The 27906-nt window shown below is 38.0% G+C and overlaps 1 protein-coding gene across 1 annotated transcript in view; it reads left to right on the top strand.

Moving 5' to 3' along the window:
- The window catches only part of LOC133663425 (sortilin-related receptor-like), a 169956-nt gene that overhangs the window by 75334 nt on the left and 66716 nt on the right, over positions 1–27906 (top strand). The window contains exons 6-12 of the mRNA XM_062067886.1: positions 5097–5277; positions 10235–10336; positions 10476–10645; positions 14184–14376; positions 15115–15232; positions 27046–27119; positions 27776–27864. Of these exons, the coding sequence (XP_061923870.1) occupies positions 5097–5277; positions 10235–10336; positions 10476–10645; positions 14184–14376; positions 15115–15232; positions 27046–27119; positions 27776–27864 (927 nt within the window). The remainder of the gene's footprint in view (positions 1–5096; positions 5278–10234; positions 10337–10475; positions 10646–14183; positions 14377–15114; positions 15233–27045; positions 27120–27775; positions 27865–27906) is intronic.

The following is a 27906-nucleotide window of genomic DNA, read 5'->3' on the forward strand; positions in this document are numbered from 1 at the left end:
CATTTTAGTCATGTTGACAAGCATTAGTTGATGGCAGTGTTCTTGGTTCTTTTGGGTAGGACATTCGGAAAAATCGTTTAAAGCGTTTCTCCTTCAAGAGTTGAATCAATTAAATGGAAGCAATGTGGAGAGCATGCAAATAGTTATGCAGGCACTTTTATCCGGACAGTGTCCGTGTGTCAAACAAGGAGCTTTTGACTAAAAGCTACAGCGCCAGAGCATTTCAGAGACACTGCTCTCTATGTTAAAGCTCTGAAGCCTCAGAGGAAAAACAAGCTGATTTGGAAGGCTGTCGAAGACACACAAAGTCAACCGCTTCAATCAATCCACCACACTGTGCCAGTGCCCCAGAACAGGCTTGCTTTATACAAACAGTATGACTGCATAGTTTTTGTTTTTTTTTACAAAATCTATGCTACATTCACATTCCGATATTTTTGTGTGGACCTTTAGCTTACAAGTACAGAGTTTCTGTACCTCGGGGTACCTGTTTTATTCATTGTGTGACGCAGCTCGTCCCTTAAAAACTTGCATTTTTAAAACATTTGCCCCCAATTTAAGCAAATTTAAATCTATTTACTACGTTTACCCCCCCACCCCCCCCCCAATACACCACAATTTTACTAAGTAAATACATATTACATATGCTAAAACAACTATTGTAGTTTTCTAAAGTACATGCGCCTCAACTTATAACTTATAAGCATAATTGGTTGTATGAAGGGGCTTGTAACTTAAAACACTCTTATCTCAAATCAGGGTCGCCCATTGAAAGTTAATTTAATCGATGCTTGATCCCCGCCCCGCGCGTCCCCAAAGAAGCACACTTTTAACATGACTTTTAGAAACGAAAAACTAACTTTTCGATGAGAAACATTGTATCAAGAACAACACAAAAAGTAACAAAAAAAACTCCACTAGTTTTATAAAGTAATGCAATAATAATGTACAGCATTTGGAGAGCGTACTTCTACAGCAGGGGTCACCAACGCGGTGCCCGCGGGCACATGGTCGCCCGTAAGGACCAGATGAGTCGCCCGCGGGCCTGTTCTAAAAAAAAAAAATTTAAAAAAAAAATAATTAAAAAAAAAAAAAAAAAAAAAAAAAAAAAAAATTAAATCTACATAGAAAAAACACAAGATACACTTTCAATCAGTGCATCAACCCAAACAACCTCCCCCATGCACACTCATCCACACCCACTCACACACAAGGGGTTATTTCTTTCTGCTACCAATATTCTGGTTCCCACAACATAGACAACACATCTGCAAGGGACACAGTCCCTGAAGCACACATGATTGTATAGGCTTCTGGTCCACTAACATTTTCATTAATTACTATTTTTTATGTAATTATTTTTATATTGTTTTACTTTCTTTTTTATCCAAGAAAATGTTTTTTATTTATTTATCTTATTTTATTTTATTTTTTAAAAAAGGGCCTTATCTTCAACAGACCAGGTTGTCAATGAAATTAGATTTGTTTAAAGGGTTTTTTAAACCAGGCCCAGTCCAGATAATGTCCAAGTCGGACTCAGCAACACACACCTTCATTCATGTACACAGAAAAAAATTAGGGAACACAACAGATTGCATATAATTTATAAACAAAATTACATTTTCAAAATAAGCATTTATGTACAGTCCAGATTATGTCCAGGTCACTCAAATTAGGGAACACAACAACAGATATCATATAATCTATAAACATAATTATACTTTCAAAATAAGCCTTTGAGGACTTCTAATCTTTTTTTTAATGTTTTTTGGCATCATTATCGTTTTCAACCATGTAACTTTCTAAAGTTAGAAAATACTGAATAAATGTTTTAAAGAAAGTAATACTAAGTGAATATCTGTTTTTGGCCTTAAAAATAAACATTTTACCGAGTACTATAATTAAATTGACTAAATCATGATTGTCAATTAACTCTCCTAAAATAACAGAAACCACATTAAGCTTCATAAACAAACCAATCCTTAAACACATTTTTTCAACTTCCACCCAAAACAAAGACACAATATGACAATACCAAAACAAATGCAGGGTGGATTCAGGCTCCTGACAACAAAATCGGCAATCATCTGACTCTGTCATATTCCATAATTTTAACATTTTCTCTGTGGGTAAGAAGTTATAAATAATTTTAATTTGAAAATAACGATTTTGCACATCGATAGTGGTTTTATAGATTAGTTTGAATATGGCATCCCATGGCAACGGGCAGTCAAAAAAGTCCTCCCATTTTCCATTTGTGTTGTATGAGGCAGCCTTCAAATATTTCTTTATTAAATAAAAATTATATATTTTTCTATTTATTTTAGTTCCTTTTTGCCAACTAGAATTTCTTATTAGAGGTTTACAAACTAATAATTTAGTAGTTCCATAATTAATTATTTGCTTCCATCTTTTCCCAATTACTCCAGTTAGTTGATAAAATGAAAAGCTTGAGCAAGCATCACCATACATAGCTCTAAATTCATCATAATTCATAATTTTACCATTCTCATTGATAATATCATTGACAAAAATGATTCCTCTTTCAAACATATTTTTCCAAAAGAAAGGCTTTCCATCTATTACAATATTAGAGTTCATCCATATTAACTGCTGCAAAATATCGTCTCTTTTTTCTGGCACATAAAATTGAAAACACCACTATGAGTGGATTGTTTCCTTTATGAACCCCGCCATGTTTCCCAGCAGACTCTCTGGGAGGGGATCACTTGTAAAAAAGGATACAATTTATTTTGATACAGTACATGTTTTTTGTCCAACAGGACATTTGTGTACCACTCAATGTTTAAATACATCTTTGGAACAATTGATGCTTTTAAAGACAGACACATAGCTTCCAGGTTGAGAAGTTTCAGGCCCCCATATTCATACTCTTTGTACAAAACCTTTCTTTTAATCTTTTCTGGTTTGCCGTTCCAGACAAAATCGAAGACCCTCCGCTCATAAATCTTAAAAAAGTTTTGTGATGGAGCTGGTAATGACAAAAACAAATAAATAAATTGAGGAATAATTAACGAGTTGGCAATAGACATTTTACCATACAAGGTTAGGGATTTCCCTTTCCATAATTGCATAATTTTGTCCAGCTTTCTTAGTCGATTATCATAATTTACTGAGCCTAGATCTTCCAGATTTTCTGGGACAACAACACCAAGTATGTTAACTGGTCCATCTGTCCACAAAACAGGCACTTTGCATTCCATTCGAAAGGACGTTCCCTTTAGATTTCCGATCCTTAACATTTTACATTTATCATAATTAAGCTTAAGGCCAGATTGCTGTGAAAATATGTCCAAAAGATTAAGAAGGTTCCGCAAACAATGAGGAGAAATCTTATCTTTGTGAATCAGCCTTTTCTGACATGAACTTCATCAAGAACAAACACAGAACACGCCTCACTGATGCACATCTGCAAGACTCACTCAGAGTTGCAGTGTCAAGTTACACACCAGAGTACAACACACTAGTTAACAGCATGCAATGCCAGGCTTCCCACTAACTGACAAACAGATAACAGATTTGGTGTCCAGTTCAAAGTGTGACATGATTTAAAAATTTGAGAGTTTACTTTTTTATTTTACATGAGTTATTATTTGTACAAACATGGTGCAAAGTAATTCATGATTTGTTAAAAAATGTTAGTGGCTAGCTAGTTAAAATGGGATATTGTGATTTCACAAGACTGTCTTAGAAGTGATCATTTGAAAATGTTCAATTTGAAAAATGTGCACTTAGAGAAAATATAAAAATAAAGTGTTGCATATTGATATTTATCTGTTTCTATATATATTTATTGTGAGAAATCATTAAGATGATCAGTGTTTCCACAAAGATAAATATCATTAATTATTAATAATAACAGAGTTAAAGGTAAATTGAGCAAATTGGCTACTTCTGGCAATTTATTTAAGTGTGTATCTAACTGGTAGCCCTTCGCATTAATCAGTACCCAAGAAGTAGCCCTTGGTTTCAAAAAGGTTGGTGACCCCTGTTCTACAGTATAACCTACAAGCTGCTTCTCTGTCAAACACCCCATCAGCAACTTCCCCATATTTTCATTGATAAATGTCCGCCGTTTAGATAGTATTTCAACATCCTTGGCTGGCGTTATAGAATCATTCTGCTCCGGTATAGTGCATACCAGCAGTGTTGTGCCCAAACGGCTTTGCTTTGTTTTTTGAGGAATTCTTACTTCTTAGCACTGTTCTTCACACTCATTTTCTTCGTTCCTATGTTTGGCCAAAACTATTTTATGATGAGCTTTAGTTTTAAGAAAATACTTGCGATTGACACACTTGATGTTTTGGTTTTGGTCGGATCTCACGTTGTTCACTGTGGCATTCGCTACGGAAACTGGCAGTGCAAGGCTTGTGACCCGAATTACAAAGCACTTAGCCAAACGACAACTCATATCCCAAAAAACTCATAAGCTTGAGCACTCGTATCTTGAACTAACAATGTTTGCTCAGGAAGTTATCTATTATTAATATTTAGATGATGTTTTGTGATGTGTTGTGCCATAAAGTTGTCTTCCGCAAGTGTGTGATTGCATCCGTTTATGTAAACAAAGTTGTGTGAGCACACAATCCTTGTTGGTGTGTTCTTACAGTGCTTACACTTTGTAAAAGGGGGGGAACTCTAATTAACAAAGTCATAGCAAAGTACGGTTGTGGCCTTCCTAGGGTTTCACCCTCCTCGCTTCTTCCCTCCTTACTTCCCTACTTAAATGTTGGCATTTTATTTTGAATTTTTTTATCGTAATGTTAGTACCGGTATGTTAAAACATGTTTAGTGTCAACATTTTTGTGTGTCTGCAACAGATGAACCGGATTTACATTATTTTCTATGAGAATGTTTGAAAATGTTTTAATTCGATTCAGTTTTCAACAGACCTTTTGAAATAAATAACAAAAGTCGAAGTGTGACTGTGTTTGATGACAACAAATGTTAATATACTTTATAATCGACCTTCTTGAATTAGATTAAGCATTATAAAAGGTTGTAGAAAGTTGTGTGATTTCAGTGTATATTATTGTTTTATCACTCAAAATGTATAATCTTTCAATTTTCTCCAGGGGTGTGGAGCCTTACGACACCCCCACTACTGTGCTGGTCCAGAGGCATGAGCCCCAGGATGTCTTCACTATACTCAGCAGTACGGACTTCTTCCAGACTGAACAGAACCGGAAAGTGATTCTGGAGCAGGTTGACAGCTTCCAGCTCAGGGACAAATACATTTTTGCCACCATCACAAAGGTGAGAGGGTTGAAAAATGTTTGAACTTTACACTAACGAAGTCACTTAAATTTTAACAAGATATAAACTTTTGAACGTCTTGGATTAAAGAAATATATAGTTTTTTTTAACCAATCCAGCATGCTAATTATTACATAAATGTTATAGTACATCATAGAATGATGGTCAGTTTAAAGTCACACACACAAAGTCTTACACAATACATTCCATGACACCTGAATGTGAGGTATTTGCGAGCAGCAACCTCACAATCTCATCAAAATAAACCAGCACAGGACCCGTTGCCCTGGAAACCTGAGTCAAACGTAAGATCAAAGAACAAACCCCTTTTCTTGAATACATTATATCTGCTCTTAGGAAAAGCAGAAGACCAACGTTTTTAGAGGAGCCAGGAGGTAACAGGAAATCTCCCTTTCCTGGGTGGCCAGTCAGGATTTTTATTTATTTGATTTAATCAATCACTCCTTAAAATTAATCTAAGGCGATGAATCTGAAATTGACGGCTGCTTGGTGAGTTTTTAATAGAGACTACAAACACGCTGAGGAGCACAGCAGTTTTTTCCTTCAATTGATAACTTTGGTTCTTGCAAAAAATGTTGTCACTTTGGGCACAAGTTGAACATGGTTATCGTTAATGGCGTACCTTCGTATACGATACAAATGAGTATTGGCTAATACCATACTTGCCAACCTTGAGACCTCCAATATCGGGAGGTGTGTGTGTGGGGGGCGTGGTTGGGGCGGGGGCGTGGTTAGGGGCGTGGTTAAGAGGAGAGTATATTACAGCTAGAATTCACCAACTCAAGTATTTCATATATATATATATATATATATATATATATATATATATATATATATATATATTACAGTCTCCTGCAAAACAGTGCAAATTGTGAGACTGTGAGTCCACTTGGGTCACGGGATTATCAGTTGGAAGGCGTCACAGTTCTGACCACTTTCCGCAGGTAAAGTACATACCACTTCTCGCCAGCAACAGGCGCTGTTGCAACACTTCATTCATAATTTAATCAAGCATAATGAACGTCTGTTTCTACACCGTTACATATATATATATATATACATATATATATATATATATATACATATATATATATATATATATATATATATATATATATATATATATATATATATATATATATATATATATATATATATATATATATATATATATATATATATATATATATATATATATATGTATACATATATATATATATATATATATATATATATATATATATATATATATATATATATATATATATATATATATATATATTTATTTGATTATATATATAAGAAATACTTGAATTTTAGTGTTCATTTATTTACACACACACACACACACACACACACACACACACACACACACACACACACACACACACACACACACACACACACACACACACACACACACACACACACACACACACACACACACACACACAAACACAACACTCATCTACTCATTGTTGTACTTGAAAGTACAATGCTTTGTTAAGGGCCTCCAGCTCCGGCTGAATACCGGGAGTTTGTCGGGAGAAAATCTCTGTCGGGAAGTTGTCGGGAGAGGCGCTGAATATCGGCATTCTCCGGCTAAAAACGGGAGGGTTGGCAAGTATGGCTAATACCGATATTGACCCGATATATCATCATCACAAATCATACATACTTTTATTATTTTGTAAATGTTAGAGAATGCTTGATCAAGTGACATTAGACAAACAAAGAACACTGGAATAAAAAAACACAGACTTATTTATTATTAACCGTCTGAAATGGACTCATGCTGTCTTTAAGTTGACTGATGGGAACACATCTGTTAGTTAATAGTTTTTAATATGCTTCTGCTTGGGAGACGTTGTATCTGTAACTGATAGGCAATCATAATTATTTGATACTTTTTTCATTGAAACATTTCCTGGTTTAGATTGCAATGTTGTTCAATGTATTATGTATGTCTAGCTTGTAGGGATGTAACAATTAATGGGGATAATGATAACTGCGGTAAAACTCCGGAAGGTCAATTTTAAAATGATCGAAAAACCAGAACCGGAAACTGTACTTAGACAAACTCACTGACTGACTGGCGCCAGATCGCTAGCTTAAATGCTAACATGAAAACAAGAAACATAAACATCTTTGCCTATTAAGAAATTACATACCCGAATCTAAACTTATACAAACACATTTCTGTCTGAGCAACTAAGCTATTTAATTGTCCACATTGAACATACAAGCTGTGCTCTCTCAGCAGTAAGCACAGAGTGATCGTTGTATATACTAGAGGAAAAGAGACAGAGGTGTTTTTACAGTGCGTTCAAGGACCGCTGAACAGAGTAGGACGCCACACAAGGCCTACCAGAAATAATAGATAATAATAAGATTTTATTTGTAATGCACTATTCATTAAATTAATCTTAAAGTGCTACAGAACAAAACAATATTTAAAAGAAGAAAAGCTTAGCCATTAAACAAATAAAATACTTAAGACAAACACTATCAGTGAAGCATAAGAAACATAAAATATGCAAAATAGTGGGTTTCCTAACAGTTTGTCTATTTATTTTAGTTATTAAAATAGTTTGCCAAAAGTGTTCAGTGTGTGTAAGTAATTTTTGAGCCCATTCAACAATACCGTGATAATGATGACAACTTTGATCATTTTTGTCACAATAATCATATTATGAAATTATCATATCGTTAAATCCTTGCTAGCTTGCTTGTGTTAGTGAAGTGTGAAGTGAATTATATTTATGTAGTGTTTTTCTCTAGTGACTCAAAGCGCTTTACATAGTGAAACCCACTATTTAAGTTACATTTAAACCAGTGTGGGTGGCACTGGGAGCGGGTGGGTAAAGTACCTTGCCCAAGGACACAACGGCAGTGACTAGGATGGCGGAAGCGGGGCTCGAACCTGGAGCCCTCAAGTTTCTGGCACGGCCGCTCTACCAACCGAGCCACGCCGCCCCGCGCAATGTTCTGTAGCTGTTAGCTCCCAGAAGCCTATAGCCTACCATATTTAACTTTTTGTATATGACTTCACTAAATTACAAGAAAAGAGCAAACGTGTGCTTATAGAGCACATTTAGCTGTCAAGCTTTAACAGATGAACACGTTGCAGGACTGTTTGTAAAAGAGTGCTTGTATCGTATATTTTAGATCCACTTTTGGGGTGTTCTCAAAACGTTGCTTATTGCACAATAAACTGATTAAGCTGCTTTAGCACAAACCCATTTTTTTGTTTGTCTTCGGTGCATTGTCAGTCTTCTGTGTTTCTGTATTGGAAGACCATGTGAGGCAGCAGACAGATAGTGGAACAGATGGTGAATATAATTTGGCTTGCATCTCCTCTCTTATTTTTCATGGACATATTTACTGTCAGTCGAGTGTGGGCTCACAGCATGCTGTTGATATAGTGTTTTAACAGTTGAATCGAAAGAAAGGGTGACTGTGAATAATTTGTCTACTGTGATGGTAAATATTACATAGTGAATCACGCTATGGTATTGCATGCATAATTTGGTTAAAGAGTTTTTTTGTGTGTTTTTTTCCCTTTCAAACAGGCCAACAAAAACAAAGCTCCATTGATGATGGTCAATCATTATTAATCTAAAATATTGCATTGTATACTTAAAATGGTCATGGTTATGGTTATGGTTATGGTACCATTTTAATCATAACCATTTTAAGTATAAAAAGTTGTCATGTGGAACCATTTTACGTTGACGCCCCTCAGGATGGCTGAGGGACGTCGACATAAGTGGTTGCCAACATAACCAAAATCGAAGTCAAAGTTAGCCACAGTGTGCACATTTACTTGTGACTTTGTATAATAATAAAGGATTTTAATCTTATGGCAGTTTGTGTTCATATTTTGATTCTTGTGTAGATACATTACATCGGGAAAGTATTCGCAGCGCTTCACTCTTTCCACATTTTGTAATGTTACAGCCTTATTCCAAAATAGAATACATTTATTTTTGTCCTCAAAATTCTACATGCGATACCCCATAATGAAAATGTGAATTTTTTGTTGTTGCAATTTTGCAAATTTATTAAAAATAAAAACATTTTAAAAAATCACATGTAAATAAGTATTCACAGCCTTTGCTCAATACATTTTTTATGCACCTTTGGCAGCAATTACAGCCTCAAGTCTTTTTGAACACGGTGCCACAAGCTTGGCACACCTATCTTTGGGCAGTTTTGCCCATTCCTCTCTGCAGCACTTTTCAAGCTCGGTTGCATGATAAGAATTTGGAGGTAATCCTCCTTTTTCATTGTCCCATTTACTCTCTGTAAAGCACCAGTTCCATTGGCAGCAAAACAGGCCTAGGGCATAATACTACCACCACCATGCTTGACGGTAGGAATTGGTGTTCCTGGGATTAAAGGCCTCACCTTTTCTCCTCCAAACATATTGCGAGGTATTGTGGCCAAACCGCTCAATTTTTGTTTCATCTGACCCAAGAACTTTCCTCCAGAATGTTTGTATCTTTGTCCGTGTGATGTCAGATAAAACAAAACTTTAGCTGTTTGGCCACAATACCCAGCTATATGTTTGGGCGCAGAAACGTCACCGACTGATGCATAAGGAGTGGTCACCCCGGGTCCTGACTTCATGTGAAAGTCCAGTCTATGTACACACATGGAATTGTATTTTTTTTTTCACTTGTGGGCTCTGTACCGAGGATGTCGTTGTGGCTTGTACAGCCCTTTGAGACACTTGTGATTTAGGGCTATATAAATAAACATTGATTGATTGATTGACTTGTGGTGGCTCGCCACAAGTGAAGGAATATATGGAAACACTGTAATTACTAAGGAATAGGCTTTCACGCTTGGATCTACTTTAGTAGCTGGGTTAGCAGATGGTACTAAGATGTTGATAAGAACCGTCTTTTCTTTTACACCTTTGCTTTTTCAGAAGCTGCTTGGTAGCCGTGAACCTTTATCTGTTCAGCTCTGGGTCTCTTACGACCGCCAACCAATGAAAGCTGCCCAATTTATGACCCGCCATCCAATCATGGTGAGCTGTTTTCTCTTGGCGAAAGTGAACGACACATTCATCCACTTCTAGAAATAATTAATTTATGATGTTCAAAGTTTTTACCTTAGTGACATCTTCGAATTATTATTTTTTTTTCTTGTCCTCCTTCTGCTAACAGGAGTACTACATTGCTGATGCTTCTGAGGATCAAGTGTTTGTGTGTGTGAACCATTCCAACAATGTCACACACCTGTACATCTCAGACACACAGGGTCTCTCCTTTTCACTGTCATTGGAGAATGTTCTGTATTACAGTCCTGAAGGCTCTGGAAGTAACACACTCATCAGGTATTTACGCACGCACGCACGCACCCACGCACACACACAATCTTTTACTCAGCCCAGGTTAAGTCTATGTCCTATTTTTAGGAAATTAACTCCTCTACGCATGAACACATACTTTTATAATCTTTCATATATCATGCACCTGCTCATGAGGTGTTCGAATACTGTAAAAACTGTAGCTGCAGTGATCCTTTAAAAATATTTGTGATATTTTTCCCTAATATGTGTAAACTAATAAAGTCAAATGCATTAATGTCGCTGCACCTTGGACTAACTAACCAAAATCCAAAAAACTGGCCATAAGGAGCGAGACAAAAGGAGTATTGGTATAATACACGATTTGTGATACTACGACAGTTTGTCGACATGGTTTTCTTTAATTTGTGCACATTTTGAGTCTTGTGTTTTCATATATTGTGTACAGTTTTACCTTGGCTTATGAGTTTAATTGTAGCTTGTTCCCCAAATATCTCAAATCACTGTTCCCAATTGAAATTAATTGAAATGCCATTATTCTGTTCTGAGCCGCCAACAAACACTACTATTTTAACATGTAACATAAGTTTAATAAAAATATAACTTCTAATAATGACTATTGTATAAAAAAACAATACAATAAAATGTTCTATGAACAACTACAGTAGTTTTATACAATTTCATTTATATAGCAGGAAAGATTAAAAGCAACAGTTGTGTGACAGTTAATGGGGCTTGATTCAGTAAAAAACTGGTTTGCAGCAGGTTCCTGCTCTGCAGCACAAAAAGAAACACAAATAACGCTACAAGGAGACGCTTGCGTCACAACCACACAGCCTCCAGGCCAGGTCTTTCAGTGCTCACAGGAAGATCTGGACAGCACACATTTCTGTGTAACTTTTTAAATTGTGAATAAGTACTCATTGTCCTAATATGGAAAGGAATAGTGTACCATAATTGATAGTATGACTTTTTGCCATACATCTTTAAAAAAAAAATTGGACAAGGAGAAGTTCTTTGGAGCATGATCCTGTGAATCGGGCATGTCCTGTGTTCTTGTATAATAATAATAATTCATATAGATTCCGTTTTTTTCTTGAAGACAGCAATATATGTTGGTGTATTTTGCATTACTTTACTCTGATGACTTGCATTGATTGGATTCAGACAAGACAGGATGTTTAGTAGTTGCTGATAAGCTCCACAACTTCGAACTGACATTGTGTAGGAAAACAAGTCCACCTTCCATTCCAATGAAAGTGGTAGGTTTTTCGTTTCTTATTTACGTTTTTCGTTTCTTATTTGTCCAGCTCCTATAATCTTTTTTTTTTGTATTCCCCCTTAGAAGAAATACATTGAAGGATAACTTTGCTTGTGTAACCTTGTACTTTGAGGCCCTTATTTTGTTAGCGCAGGCAGGACGGCACATCACTTTTATTTTGAAGACAGGAACTGTGAGGTTGGTCTTTAGACTCTTGACAACAGGTGAGTGGGAGAAAGAGTCTGTGTTGGAATAAAAAGCGTTTCTCAAGTTCCTGCCTCCCATTTTTTCGCCATACTGGGCATGCACAAATGGTCAAAGTGAAGATTGATGATCAGTAATGATGTCCTTTTTTTTTTAATCCTGGTGATTGAACCACTCCGTTATCGACCGGTAGCTCGCGACCAACGTAATGGGCACCCCTGATGATGAATATATACCTTAGAGAGCAGACTTCAACGGTATCTCCTGTGAGCTGCTTCTCCGTCAAACACACTATCAGCAGCTTCACTATATTTTCATGGATAAATGTCTGCCATTAACAAATAATTTTAACAGCCTTGTCCTTGTGATATTATACCGTGTATGGACTCATCCTGCGTCAGTATGGTGCAAGTTATAGCAGTGCAATGCTTGTACATCTTTGCAAAGACCCAAACCACAGTCAAATCAACTATAGAAAGTCTACAATCACAAAATATAATCTTAAAAAGAGCGATGTAGCAAAAAAAAAGAAAAGAGACATAAGCAATTTTGGAGATTGAATCTTAAAGAAATTGAGAATCTCAGAGAGACAAACACAACACTGCGCCGATATACAAAAGTTCTGTAAGAAGATCACACCGCTCTGAAGATTACCATCGATGAGATTGATCAGAATACACAAATGAATTATTTGATTGTCATTAGGCTTTGGATTACACCTACTGTATACCAGGGCAGTTGACAACAGAGGAGAACCAAATGAAATGGATATTGCCTCTACAGATCAACAAGTGGCTAATGTTGGACAATCAAAGAAAGTTGATGTTGATATAAACACCACCAACATGTATTCCACCGTGATGTATGTAGTTTTAGTTTCACACCACACAAAGAAGCAGACCACACATGCAGGTCTCCAGGTAAAGATGACAATGTGAAAGGCAGTGTTGGGACTAACGCGTTACAAAGTAACGCGTTACTGTAACGCCGTTAGTTTCGGCGGTAACTAGTAATCTAACGCGTTATTTTTTATATTCAGTAACTCAGTTACCGTTACTACATGATGCGTTACTGCGTTATTTTACGTTATTTTTTATGTAGTATCGGCTAGAAACTGAAGATCTGAGTGTGTTTTGTGGCAGCGCTGCGGTGGGACAAAAAAAAGGCGTACGTGCTTTGTGTGGGTGGGGACGGGGGGGACTCTCATACCGTAGTTGAGGAGCGCAGGGGAGATGTTCCTTCGGGGCTAACAACCTTCAAGTGGTCTTTACAGCTGAGGGTGAATGACGAGGCCGGCGGTTTGTTGCAACTTTGTGACTTTATTGGACGCAGCCATCCAGCAAGCTAGAGAACCTGCACGCACTCACTGTCCCGCTCGCTCACTTCTCTCGCCCACTCACTCACTGACGTCACTCACCCACATGCTGTCATATCTTAAAGGGCCACACACACACACACACACACGCACACACATAAACGCTACTATCATAACAACTAACAAAACATCAAGGCGAAGCCAAGAGTCGATTTTTTTAACAAGGAGAAATTCTCAATACTTTTATTTTGTCGAGCACAAAGAAAATAACATTTTAGTTAAATGTAAGTTGTGTCTTGGATCAAATATCCTATCTACTTAGAGTTAAAGTTAAAGTGCCATTATGTTGCAGCTATTTAAAATAGTTTTGTCAATTTGTTCTGGCCAGAAATAAATTGGCCTTTGAAACATATCTTTGTCTTTGTGTGTTGTATGTAGACCACATTGCTTAGCAGAGTTCAGTGATGCAAATGCATGTCAAGTTGATCAACACATTGTATTATTCTCCAGTGCAATAACAGTACTGAAATGAAGGCTAAAGGGCATTAATGGGAGCTTTTAAAAAAGAAAAGAAAAAAAGAAGTAACTAAATAATTACTTTTCAAAGTAACGCATTACTTTTTGGTGTAAGTAACTGAGTTAGTAACTGAGTTACTTTTGAAATGAAGTAACTAGTAACTATAACTCATTACTGGTTTTCAGTAACTAACCCAACACTGGTGAAAGGGTCCTAACAGTTCAACATTTTATTGATCAAGTGCAATGCATTGATGTTTTTGTTTCAGATACTTTGCTAATGAGCCCTTTGCTGACCTGCATCGCGTGGAGGGACTCAGAGGAGTCTTCATCGCCACACTTATTAACGGGTCCGTCAGTGAAAACAACATGCGGTCGGTCATCACTTTCGACAAAGGAGGGACGTGGGAATTGCTTCAACCCCCCACGGCCGACAGTCTGGGAGGAACTGTAGACTGCCAGGTAAAACACTTTTTGCTGTTAATATTTTTTTTTTCATGCACTTCATCTTACACTGGTACTCAGATGTTAACTTGGGAGACACCTAAATGGCTTCAAATACTTCAAAGATTCTTTATTATCTATTTTGAACCATTCAATTGATCGCAACTGGACTGTTCAGTTTGTCTTCTATGCTCATGGACTCTGATCGGACATCCTTATTTCTAACACAAACAACAGGATATGTGTAAAATGATTTGTTCTTTTGAGGTTTAAAAAAAAAGTTACATTTTTGTAAAAGTGTACTCCTGTGGAAAGAAACTTCATTACATTTATATTCAATTTAAACAAGTGATATTTATGTACTGCCTGAAAATATCCCCATGAGAAATTAATAGTATTTTTTTGACCCTGTCTTTCAAGAATCAGAATTGAGAATCATTTGGGAAACGGAATCGTAACAACACTAAAATCGCCCATATTAAGGCTCAAACCTTAATATGAACATCAATTGTTTTGACGAGTTGTCTGTAAAGGAAGACTACAAATAATTTTTTTAATAGATTGTTACACATGACAAATATAATGCAACAATAATTCAATAACAAACCTCTTTCTATATGTTGACCATGGTGCTTAACTTTCACTTAATTGTATTAACCTTGTAAGCAGTTAACAAAAGACCAATGTTGGATGGGGTACAATGAGCTTTTCATGAAGAGCTATCATCTCACTCTCCTCTCTTGCTTTACTCTTCAGCTCAGCAAAGGTTGCTCTCTCCATCTGGCCCAGCGCTGGAGCCAACTATTAAACATACAGCTGAGAAGGATACCCATTTTATCTAAAGAGTCTTCACCCGGGCTCATCATGGCCACAGGTACATTTGTTGTTGATTTCTTGAATCAGTTATACCATCCATCCATCCATCCATTTTTTACCGCTTATTCCCTTCGGGGTCGCGAGGGTCGCTGGAGCTTATCTTAGCTACAATCGGGCGGAAGGCGGGGTACACCCTGGACAAGTCGCCACCTCATCGCAGTCAGTAATACCAACCACTTATTATTTTTATTAAAATGTATTATTATCTATGTAAACCAGGGGTGCCAGAAGTGCAGCCCAGGGGCCATTTTAGTTTTTTACTGGCATGTGGCTTATTTTAACAATAACATTGGTTATTAATGAGATTTGCTATTTAATATTACATTGTCAGCTATAATACAAAGCTTATATAGCCTATGATACAGGATATTAACCTATTTGGATTGGTTTTAGCATATATAATGCACAACATGATTAAACTGGCCCCCACATTATGTCTTACAAAATAATGTTTCATACTTTAATTGATGTGATGTGGGTCTTAAATTTATTTCAATATGGTGTAATTAATACAGTGATTACATTTTGTGGAAGCAAAATTAAGTCAATAGTGCTAAATGTCACAATAACGAATATCGACTCATGGCGTGACCCTAGGATGTAGAGACAGAAGGCGGCGCTCAGGTAAAATAGCACAATTCTTTACTTACAGAGTAAAAACAGTAGAAAGAAAATGCACCAGAACAAAAGAGCGCCAGGCAAGGAAAAAAAACAGAACACAGAAAAATACCTAAAAAAGGACATGTGGGAACATGACAAAAAGTAAGCAAAAAAAAAAAATCACATGACTATGTTTATTCTTTTTGGTCTCAAAGCCCTCCTTTATCCAATAACTTATTCCCTGTGTGTGTAAATAATATGACATTATGTACCGTAATTTCCGGACTATAAGGTGCACCTGACTATAAGCCGCACCAGCTAAATTTAGGGGAAAATACAGATTGCTCCATATATAAGCCGCACCCGACTATAAGCCGCAGGGTTTTGATGTGTAATTACCGTAGTATATAGGGGTTCCTGCTACCACGGAGGGGATTGTCGGGACAGAGATGACTGTTTGGGAACGCAAAGCGTCCCATTTATTAACAATAAATCTTTCAATCATTCAATCAAACTTTCACATCTTTGACATGGCGAACAGCATTCGTGCAGAGTACAAATAATACAACGGTGCAAAGTAATACAAAGTGCTCGCCTGTACGTTATCAAAATAACCATATGAAAAGTCAGTCTTTAATCATTGTGTCATCGTCTTCCTCCTGCGTACTAAAACCACCGAAATCCTCTTCGTCGGTGTCGGAGAAGAACAGGCCGTAAATAAGCCGCACCCTTGTATAAGCCGCAGGGACCAGAACGAGGGGAAAAAGTAGCGGCTTATAGTCCGGAAATTACGGTAAATATATTAATATCAACAATGCAACAATATGAACATAACAAAACAAAACTGTGAGTACAAACATACAACTTAAAAATATCAATCTCATCACACTAGCATCGATCCAATACTGATACTACAATGGTTTACTGAAGTTTTGCGTGTATTTGAAACACGTGCAAACTTGATAGCACATGCAAAGCTGATCTACTAAATTTGTGCAAAGTGGACACTGTCTGTTACAGACACAGTTGTGTCTGTAAAGTGAAGAGAATAAGGTGTGCTATTGATTTTGCATCTTTGTCTTCATGAATATGCATAATATATGCTGATCATCAAAATGCCCACAATACTGGGAGGAGAAGATGCAAATATATTATACAGCATGCGCAATGTGATTTATCAAAACTTATCACCATTTTAGGAGCACTATTCTGTGTTTTATTTAGCACGTTTGAAAAGGACTTGCAAACTGACACAGTTTACGCACACGGCTGTGAAAGAGGCGTCCTTGGGCTGCAAAGACACACAATGGACAGAGAATCCGCCGTCCTATATGTACGTGTCAACATATTTGAATGGTCAGAAATAAAAATATTATACATATTGTCTTTTCAGCAACATCCGTTTATAATTTCATAGCTGCTGGATGACTTAGGAGCTGATTAAAACAAATTCAATTGATGCGTTTTGGTGTCATTTAATATTTTTTTAATGACGTTCGTTTTTTCACATATAATTTATATTACTGACACAATAGTGCAGCTGCCCTCCCATGCACCTTATACTGTTAAAAAAAAATAAAAAAGAGCTCATTGTAGATGCACCGCATGACTGTTTCTAAAATGTCAATTAAAAGTTGTAGATGTCTGCTGCTTGTTTGAAAACATATCAAAACTCCGCAGGTAGGAGCATTATAACATAAATGTGCAGTAAATGAGTGTCTCCGTGTTGATGCCCCTTATAGTACACGCTAGGGTTGTTCGACATACCGGTACTAATAAAGTACCGCAATACTAATTGATTGAAATCGGTACTATACTGCCTTTGAAAAGTACCGGTACAGTTCTTTCATCTACGGCGGTGACTACATAGCCGAGGCGCATGATGTTGAGTGTGTCAAAACGCACACACAAAGTGAATACAAGCAATAACATCAAGATGGGGAAGAATGGCCAAAAACAGCTATTCTACTGGTTAATAAAGAGGGTGCATGAAGCGCAATATGGAGGTATTTGGGCTTCAAAACTAACGGTAAAGGTGACGCTTTAAACAAGGAAGCGCCACGCTTTAAGTGTTGCTTTAAAACACGCCTCGCCAAAAATGGCGATTAGTATTACCACCTGTGCTTCAAACTAAGGTAAACATTTAAATAATGAACATTCAGATCTGCACAAGTAGCTATAAAGAGTGACTGGTAATAATGTAGTTGTTACACCTGTCCTGCTGTTCTGCTCCAGTGCAGACTGAAGTAGAGGAGCACAGGGCAGACGTTCCCTTCAGGGTCGATGTTTTTGTCGGGGGTAACCCTTCACTTTACAATGGGTCTGCTAAACTCCACTTTCCGGTCAGAATTCTAGGCCGCCGATTTGTGACAATCTGGTTGCTTTATTATTAGTTTTGCAGGACACAACCGGACCCATTCATTCTTCTACTGCGCAGTGCTCGCTCTCCCTCTCTCTCTGTTTACTCGCCCACTCACTCACTGACGTCACTCAGACAACACGTTGCCATTCTCTTAAACATACATACTGTACACTACTCTCATAAGTTAACTAGCTCCTCTGTTGTGCACATGTAGATACATAACAGGTAGATACATAACATGTAGATATTTAGATGTGCACACAGCTGCTTGGTTTGATGCCAAATATTAGCGGAGTTAAGACCGCCCAAGACAGTGTCAACTAGTGCAAGTAAAATGACTGAATTTTGTAACAAATTGCTACAATTTGTGTTTTATCTTTAACAAATGTGTGTTTTACCTGCTACATGTCTTATTTGGGTACATTTATCCATAGTTTTGTTTTTAGTACTTACTAATACTTTTATTTTTCTTAAAACACAGACCAGGACTGGCAACCATAAATCATAAGTAATTTAATATTATATTAATAACGTTTTTTTAAATTATATTTTAATCTAATTCTTGATTATGGAAAATTGTAAATTGTTCTTTGAGTGCAACAAGAAAAACACAATGTGTTTAATGCCCTTTAATTTATATTTTACCCTTCTAAAATCGTTCTTTGCGTGCAATAGAAACATATGTTTATTGTATTGTAAGTTTTTCTGTTAGAATAAAGCCAAAACTGAAAATTTGGCATACTTCCCTTTATTTGGAAAAGTATCAAAAAGTATCGATATACATTTTGGTACCGGTACCAAATTATTGGTATCAGGACAACCCTAGTACATGCACAATCCTCATTTAAATAAGGCTGTCTGCACCACTTTTCAGTTGCATATACAGTCTTAGTAAATCATATGCAATGTGCCCATTAACAGTACACGCTATTTTATAGATTGTACACACTGTTTCGGGTGTGGTGGTTGGATCTTAGTAAATCAGGCCCTTGGTATTATTACCGTCAACATTTTTGGTAATTCGCCTACCCTTACTTCTTAGTTGAAAACAGCTTTTTTTTATCAGGGTTGTTAAAAAGGTGGTCTGTGCAAACCATCTTTTATTTTTTCAACAACTTCCTCTTTCTGTGATATAAAAGATAAAGTACAGGGAACCTGATACACCACCCAACAAGTCAAACTGCCTCCCATAATAAATATTCACTTCCGGTATTGCCTGAAACATGACATTTGGTTGTACACTTTTAGGTGTAATCTTTTAATTTTTTTTGTGAAAGCAATACACATTATTTTGTGGAACTGTCTGTTCATCAACCGCCTGCAATGAATTATATTTGCCTCTTTACATCTGGTAGAATATATTGATTTGTTGAAGCTCTCTGGTATCCCCTTCATCCAGACCGTCCCGCTAATTAAATTCCTACTAGATAATGTGCATGATGGGAAACCGCAAGAGAGCACAGAAGAGAGCGTGGAAGTTGCCGCCACCATTCGCTTCGTTATCTCTCTCAAACAGATGGGCTAATTACTGCTGTAAGCCCATCAGGCACTCCAGAGGTCAAACACATGAATGGTTCCAGGCCGTTTGCATAGTGTACACACTCTGCAATGACAGGTTTACATACCAAACATCCTGAATAAACATAGACACACAAACCAAGCTCTTGTGCAGTATCACAACCGCCGTCATTTTATTGGTGTAAGAGGATAAAATCATTAATGTTAGTATAGAACCTCCTGGGAAGTTTAAATCGGAAGTGTTGATACATTTTGAATTGGCAGACCGGGGTGGTGGTTCCTCTCTTTAAGAAGGAGAATCGGAGGGTGTGTTCCAACTATCGTGGGATCACACTTCTCAGCCTTCCCGGTAAGGTATATTCAGGTGTACGGGAGAGGAGGCTAGTCGAACTTCGGTTTCAGTAGAAGCACTATGGTTTTTGTCCTGGTTGTCTGGTTGTTTAACTGTGGACAAGCTCTATATACTCAGCAGGGTCCTTGAGGGTGCATGGCACCAGGTCTTGGAGAAGGCATTCGATTGTGTCCCTCGGGAAGTGCTGTGGAGAGTGCTCAGATATTATGGGGTATCGGACTGTCTGATTGTGGCAGTCCGCTCCCTGTATGATCGGTTTCAAAGCTTGGTTCGCATTGCCGGCAGTAAGTCAAACCTGTTTCCAGTGAGGGTTGGACTCTGCTAGGGCTGCCGTTTGTCATCAATTTAGTTCATAACTTTTGTGGACAGAATTTCTAGGCGCATTCAGGGCGTTGAGGGGATCCGGTTTGGTGACTGTAGGATTAGGTCTCTGCTTTTTGCAAAGGATGTGGTCCTGATGGCTAGCTTTCACTAGATTGGTTCGCAGCTGAATCTGAAGCGACTGAGATGAGAATCAGCACCTCCAAGTCTGAGTCCATGGTTCTCGCCCAGAAAGTGTGGAGTGACATCTCCGGGTTGGTAAGAAGATCTTGCCCCAATTGGAGGAGTTCAAGTACCTCAGAGTCTTATTCATGAGTAAGGGAAGAGTGGATTGTAACATTGACAGGCGGATTGGTGCAGTGTCTGCAGTTATGCGAACCCTGTATCAATTTGTTGTGGAGAAGAAGGAGCTGAGTCGGTAGGCAAAGCTCTCAATTTACCGGTCGATCTACGTTCCCATCCTCACCCATGGTCATGAGCTTTGGGTTATGACCGGAAGGACAAGATCACAGGTACAAGCGGCCGAAATGAGTTTTTGCTGTCGTGTTGCAGGGCTCTCTCTTAGAGATAAGGTGAGAAGCTCTGTCATCCGGGAGGAGGTCAGAGTAAAGTAGCTGTTCCTCCACATCGAGAGGAGCCGGGTGAGGTGGTTTGCCCCGGACGCCTCCCTGGGGAGGTGTTTAGGGCACGTCCGACTGGTTGGAGGTCACGAGGACGACCCAGGACACGTTGGGGATACTATGTCTCCCAGCTGGCCTGGGAACGCCTCAGGAGGAGGAGGAGCTCCCCATCTACTTTGTCCAGGAGTACCTGGATAAAGTGGCTGGCGAAAAGGGAAGTCTAGGCCCCCGTAATCAGACCTCAGATAAGTGTAAGAGGACGGATAGATGGAAAAACGAGTAGAAAAATAGATAAGATAAATGAGTAGACAATCACTTATTCCATTTTGGTGTAAGTCCTAATGGGGGAGCGCGGACATGCAAAATAACTGCACACTGCAACGTCTACGAAAAATACGAATAAGAGGCCACTTGACGAACTGTCACCCATTACATTATTAAATGTTAAATTGTCAGTTAACCTCCTGAGAATCAGCATTCTTCAAACTAATACAAAAATGTTCATCGCAGAGGACGACGCTTCTTAGGAAGTTAGAAAGGGGCTGCATTAAGCCAGGGACACATAATGGAGGGCAAAAACAATTACTAAAACTAACAAAAGTGATGTAGAACGACATAGAATTATAAAATACTTCACTTTAATTTTTACCCCCCAAGATTCAACTTGTAAATACCCACTTAAATACAACCATGATTTGGTGAATGGCAGAGTATGTATTTTAGGTGTACACTGCCTTCCGCCCGAATGCCGCTGAGATAGGCTCCAGCACCCCCCGCAACCCCGAAAGGGACAAGCGGTAGAAAATGGATGAATGGATGGATAGATGGATGCAAGAATTATTTTATTCCTGTTTTTACAATACTATTAATTGAAGTTAAATATTATCATGGCACATTTGGGATTAAGTTGCACAACAAAATGAATGTTAAAAGTTGTTTTTAATTTATTTGTAAAGAATTAGAAGTCAATGTACACTGAGAGTTATATTAGAGTTTGCCAATTCCAGTCTTTTTGTTGGATTTAGCAGAGGGAATGCGCTCTGAGAACACTTCCAGTATTAGTTAAATTAGAAAAAATAATAAATGCCCTCAACAATTGTTTGCACGGAATCTGTTGCACACTGCTCTTGTATTCAGCTACTTTTACTTGTGTTTTATGTCCTGTTCCTGTTTGCACTTGAAATGTTTTTATGTCCTGTTCTTACGTTTACATTGTAGATGTATTTATGTCCTGTTCTAATGTTTACATTTTAAAGCACCTTGCGGAGTCGCAGTACTAATTTTGTTGTTTTTAAAACAATGACAATAAAGTTATTCTATAAAAATTGAATAACAACTTGCAACACACAGAGTTATAAGGCGACATATAAGTCATAGTCATGACTTTGTGTCACAGTGGAAACCTCAAACTGTATGGCGTTTTAAGATAACGCAGGTAAACTATAACCGCTTCTGCTTCTTCTCGCATTTGTTAAAAAATTTATCTGTATACAGTCTCAAGAGACCTTATCTTTTTTTGGTTTTGGAAATAATTTCTTAGAGCAATCTTCCGCATCTTATGCTTATCTTATATTATATACTGCTAAGTCATTTTTACTTTAATATGAACCTTATAAGTTTATACAGCATTCACAGATATTACACAGATAGTATACTATCAGAACCACCAGATGCGTTACATAGATTATATTAGTGTCCATACACTATTTTCATTTTATTCTACTTTAACTGTTTGATCGTTTTATTGTCCTCATTTTTCTGTTGTTACAGATTTCTAAATATCCCCATAGGGATGAATAAAATGTTCTCAGTGCAATAGAATGTACAAATTACCAAGTACTGTAATTTCCAAGATACAAGCTGGTACGCTTTATGCAATGTTGCAGCTAATTTATGAATTTTTCTGGGTTCACAAGCTTCGCATGCTGCCAATACATTTTGCCTTGTTGCATCAGACCAATGAAATTGCAGAACGGGTCACGGTGGACCCATGAAATTTTGTCTACATCACACAATCATCACACAGTCATTTAGTAGGTCCTCATAATGGAGAAGACACGACAAAATGCACACATAGTAGTTCCAGAGTCAAAAGCGATCATCCTGGCCATTAAAAAAGGAAACAGCCGCAGCACAAAACGGAAGGCCGAACCGGCTAGCAGGATAAGGAGAATGACCGTTTTTAATGACCACCCTGATAGTCTACTGTACGCCATCTTAAAGGCCTACTGAAACCCACTACTACCGACCACACAGTCTGATAGTTTATATATCAATGATGAAATCTTAACATTGCAGCACATGCCAATACGGCCGGGTTAACTTATAAAGTGCAATTTTAAATTTCCCGCCACACTTCCGGTTGAAAACGTCTAGATATGATGACGTGTGCGCGTGACGTCAACGGTTGATACGGAAGTATTCGGACCCATTGAATCCAATACAAAAAAGCTCTGTTTTCATCCCAAAATTCCACTGTATTGTGGACATCTGTGTTGGTGAATCTTTTGCAATTTGTTTAATGAACAATGGAGACTACAAAGAAGAAAGTTGTAGGTGTGATCGGTGTATTAGCGGCGGACTACAGCAACACAACCAGGAGGACTTTGAGGATAGCAGATGCGCTAGCCGAACGACCTCACCTTGACTTCCTCCGTCTCCGGGCCGCCAACCGCATCGGTGATCGGGTGAAGTCCTTCGTCGTACCGTCGATCGCTGGAACGCAGGTGAGCACGGGTCGTGATGAGCAGATGAGAGCTGGCGTAGGCGGAGAGCTAATGTTTTTAGCATAGCTCTGTCGAGGTTCCGTAGCTAAGTTAGCTTCAATGGCGTCGTTAGCAACAGCATTGCTAAGCTTCGCCAAGCTGGAAAGCATTAACCGTGTATTTACATGTCCAGAGTTCGGTAGTATTGTTGATCTTCTATCTATCCTTCCAGTCAGGGACTTATTTGTTTAGTTTCTATATGCAGTAAACCCGATGCTATCACGTTAGCTCAGTAGCTAAAGAGCTTCACCGATGTATTGTCGTGGAGATAAAAGTCACTGTGAATGTCCATTTCGTGTTCTCAACTCTCATTTTCAAGAGGATATAGTATCCGAGGTGGTTTAAAATACAAATCCGTGATCCACAATAGAAAAAGGAGAGAGTGTGGAATCCAATGAACCCTTGTACCTAAGTTACGGTCAGAGCGAAAAAAGATACGTTCTGCACTGCACGCTAGTCCTTCACTTTCACGTTCCTCATCCACAAATCTTTCATCCTCGCTCAAATTAATGGGGTAATCGTCGCTTTCTCGGTCTGAATCTCTCTCGCTGCTGGTGTAAACAATAGGAAAATGTGAGCAGTCCTTCCTCCGGTGTCGTCACGCTACTTCCGGTAGGGGCAAGGCTTTTTTTTTACCAGCGACCAAAAGTTGCGAACTTTATCGTCGTTGTTCTATACTAAATCCTTTCAGCAAAAATATGGTAATATCGCGAAATGATCCAGTATGACACATAGAATGGATCTGCTATCCCCGTTTAAATAAAAAAAAAATCATTTCAGTAGGCCTTTAAAGGCATTGTTTTTTGTGTGTTTTTTTTTGTGAATGAACACAAGCACCTGTGCAAATATTTCATGTTAAATGTGTAAACCTGCGGCTTATAGTCTTGTGCAGCCAATACTTTTACAAAATAAAACTTGTCCAAGATGGGTGTGGCTTACTGTATATGTATTTGCACTCTATAGCCCAGAAATGACGATAGTGTTATGTAGTGATAATGTACAACATTTACCTTGGAGAGTGACCGTGTTCCCAGTGAAATTGGTGTTCACGTTGGTGGTTGGATATTTGCCTCCGTAGCTACAACACCAGCTCACCCTCACTGTTCTCGGACTGCTCTGTCATTGACTACGTTTACACTGCAGGCCAAAGTGGCCCTAATAAGATTGTTTTTTTAGATCTGATTTTTTTAAATGTTATTTTTATCTGACTCCGGTGTAAACGCAAATGTGGCCCCAATGTGGCCTCGACGTCACTTGCATGCGCACTTTGATAAAGTGAAAACAAAGGAAGTAGACCTGGGGGAAGTCTACTCCAAAATAAAATAAAAGTCGCAACACCTTAAAAAATTATGTTTTTTTGGGGACGGCGTGGCGAAGTTGGTAGAGTGGCAGTGTCAGCAATCGGAGGGTTGCTGGTTACTGGGGTTCAATGCCCACCTTCTACCATCCTAGTCACGTCCGTTGTGTCCTGGAGCAAGACACTTCACCCTTGCTCCTGATGGCTGCTGGTTAGCGCCTTGCATGGCAGCTCCCGCCATCAGTGTGTGAATGTGTGTGTGAATGGGTGAATGTGGAAATACAGTCAAAGCGCTTTGAATACCTTGAAGGTAGAAAAGCGCTATACAAGTATAACCCATTTATCATTTATTTAGTTTTTTTACGTGAAAGTAATATAATGTATGAATGGAAGTATATAGTGTAATATATTTGGGAGTGTTGTAATATTTTTATGGCTGTTAAGTAGAGGAGACACGGACATCAGCGTGGATTTACGGGAGATTTATTTTTCAACTCACATGTAAGCAAATGCACCACAGCGTCAATTCCGGTCTTTCAACAATCGCTATTTCTTTGGACTCAAAAAACATATTTATATATTACATATAGCCTATTATTTGCGCACTATTGACAAGTGATGCACCAAAAATTGGGTCGGCCTAAATAGAAACCGAAACCTGGTGTTGTGATAAAATATCCATTTCCGCTGGCTACTTTGTCTTTCCGCCGCACACGAGTAACGTAGCTCGCTCAAAGCTGACAAAAAAGATCACATTCAGGTCATATTCAGGTCACATACAGGTCACGTAGCGTTTAGACTAAAGTCACATTGGAAAAATCAGATTATAATCAAATTAAGGACTACCTCCTGATGTGGCCTGAATCTGATGCCAAAAGGTCACATTTGAAGCACTTTTGATCGTTTAGATTGGCAAACAAATCCGATCTGTGTCACTTGAGGGCAAAAAAAATCTGATTTGTTGTGCAGTGTAAACGGAGCCACGGTGTGCAAGAAGTGCCGTTGAACGCTGGTAATTTATACTTCGGAGAACAGACTTCTACAGTATCGCCTTCAAGCTGCTTCTCCGTCTGACACCATTTACCGCTTCTCCATATTTTCATGTATAAATGTCATGCATAAATGCTGTAACAAATCTGGCTCCAGCTTTCAGTATGGTCCCCAGTTTGCCGACTCGAATTGGTACGCTTGAACTGCCTTGCATAGTCAACTGCACAGTCGGTCATGATATTTATTATTTCTTCAGTTCAATGAATATCATCTACTTCTTCTTCTCAGCATTGTCCTTCACACTCACCTTCTCCGTTCCCATGATTGAAAAATAAATTAGTGTTGATCTGTCGAAAAAACTGCCCAAAGATAGGTGTGCCAAGCTTATGGCATCATATTCAAAAATATGTAATTGCTGCCAAAGGTGCATCAACAAAGTATTGAGCAAATGCTGTGAATACTTATGTGAATGTGATGTTTTAGTTTTTTTTATTAAATTAAATTTGCCAAAAAAAAGTATGTAGAATCTTGCAAACAAAAAAAATGTATTCCCTTTTGGAATAAGGCTGTAACATAAAAACATAACATTTGGAAAAAGTGAAGTGCTGTGATTACTTTCTAGATTCACTGTATAAACTATTGCAAGTGAGGAAGATCGAATGTTTTGGGGCATTTCTTACGCTGCTATTTTGACATTTACTAAGCCCACTTATCGCTCATAACTAAAATTTATGCTTAAACCAGAAGACAGCTCGTATCTCAAAATACTTTTAAGTTAAGTTTCTCTTACCATACCATACCATACCATACCATACCAACTTTATTAATAAAGCTCTTTAAAAACAACCACAAGTTGAGTTACCATTGTACATATTTTCTACTTAACTAACTTTACAGATATCTTTAAAAAACAGCGTCCAACAGACAGCAGAATAGTGAGTAATGCTATTGTGTGGGTTGCTGATTTTTTTCTCCTCTTATTCTAGGTTCGATTGGCAGGAACCTGGCCAACAAACCCAATGTGTATGTGTCGAGTAGCGCTGGAGCCCGATGGAGAGAGGTTAGTCAAATCTCAGGCGGACAGCAAAAAACCCAATATAGTTTCCATATAACCCCATATAGCAATTTTCAATTTAAAATGTCAATAAGAAATCCGTTTATATTGATAGTTAACATATTGTTAACTTCATCAGTCTTGCAAAGCAGCCTGAAACAATAACAGCAACAAGACTATTGTCTAGTTACACAACCTGAAAAAACTGTGACTTTTCTGTTCAGTGCAAAGTGAACTTCAAAATAAAAGCATTGCGGTATTAATACGGACTCACCAGAGAAACAAACAAAAATCACCTGTTTTTGTTTAGTTTTTTGATATAGTCAACCACCAGAAGTAACATGTGTTCATGTACACAATCTTTATTGTCATTGTAATCAACGCAGCAGCTCTGCTAGATACAAGTTTAAATGATCAAAAAACCGAAGAATAAAAATACTAATTTGCACAAATGGAGAAAAATAATTGTAAATTGCCATAGATTGCGAAGTCCTTTATTATCTCCCATTCTCATCATGTCGCTGGCCAAATAATGACTAGTTTCAATTTCAGTTATGTTGATAAACGGGCAAACGAAGGGCAGATCAGGTTTCATCTTACACACTGTCATTAGCTTCTTTATTTTCCGGCATATTTTCATTGGGTTGTTCTTGTTTTTTTAGACCCTGGCAGGCCCTCATTTCTACACATGGGGAGACCATGGAGGTATCCTTGTGGCTATCGCTCAAGGTGGAGCCACAACACACCTCAAGTAAGTCCAATTTGTGTGTGCATTGTTTCTTTCCTCTTTTGG

The sequence above is a fragment of the Entelurus aequoreus genome, linkage group LG13 (genome assembly GCF_033978785.1).
Source record: "Entelurus aequoreus isolate RoL-2023_Sb linkage group LG13, RoL_Eaeq_v1.1, whole genome shotgun sequence".
NCBI lineage: Eukaryota > Metazoa > Chordata > Actinopteri > Syngnathiformes > Syngnathidae > Entelurus > Entelurus aequoreus.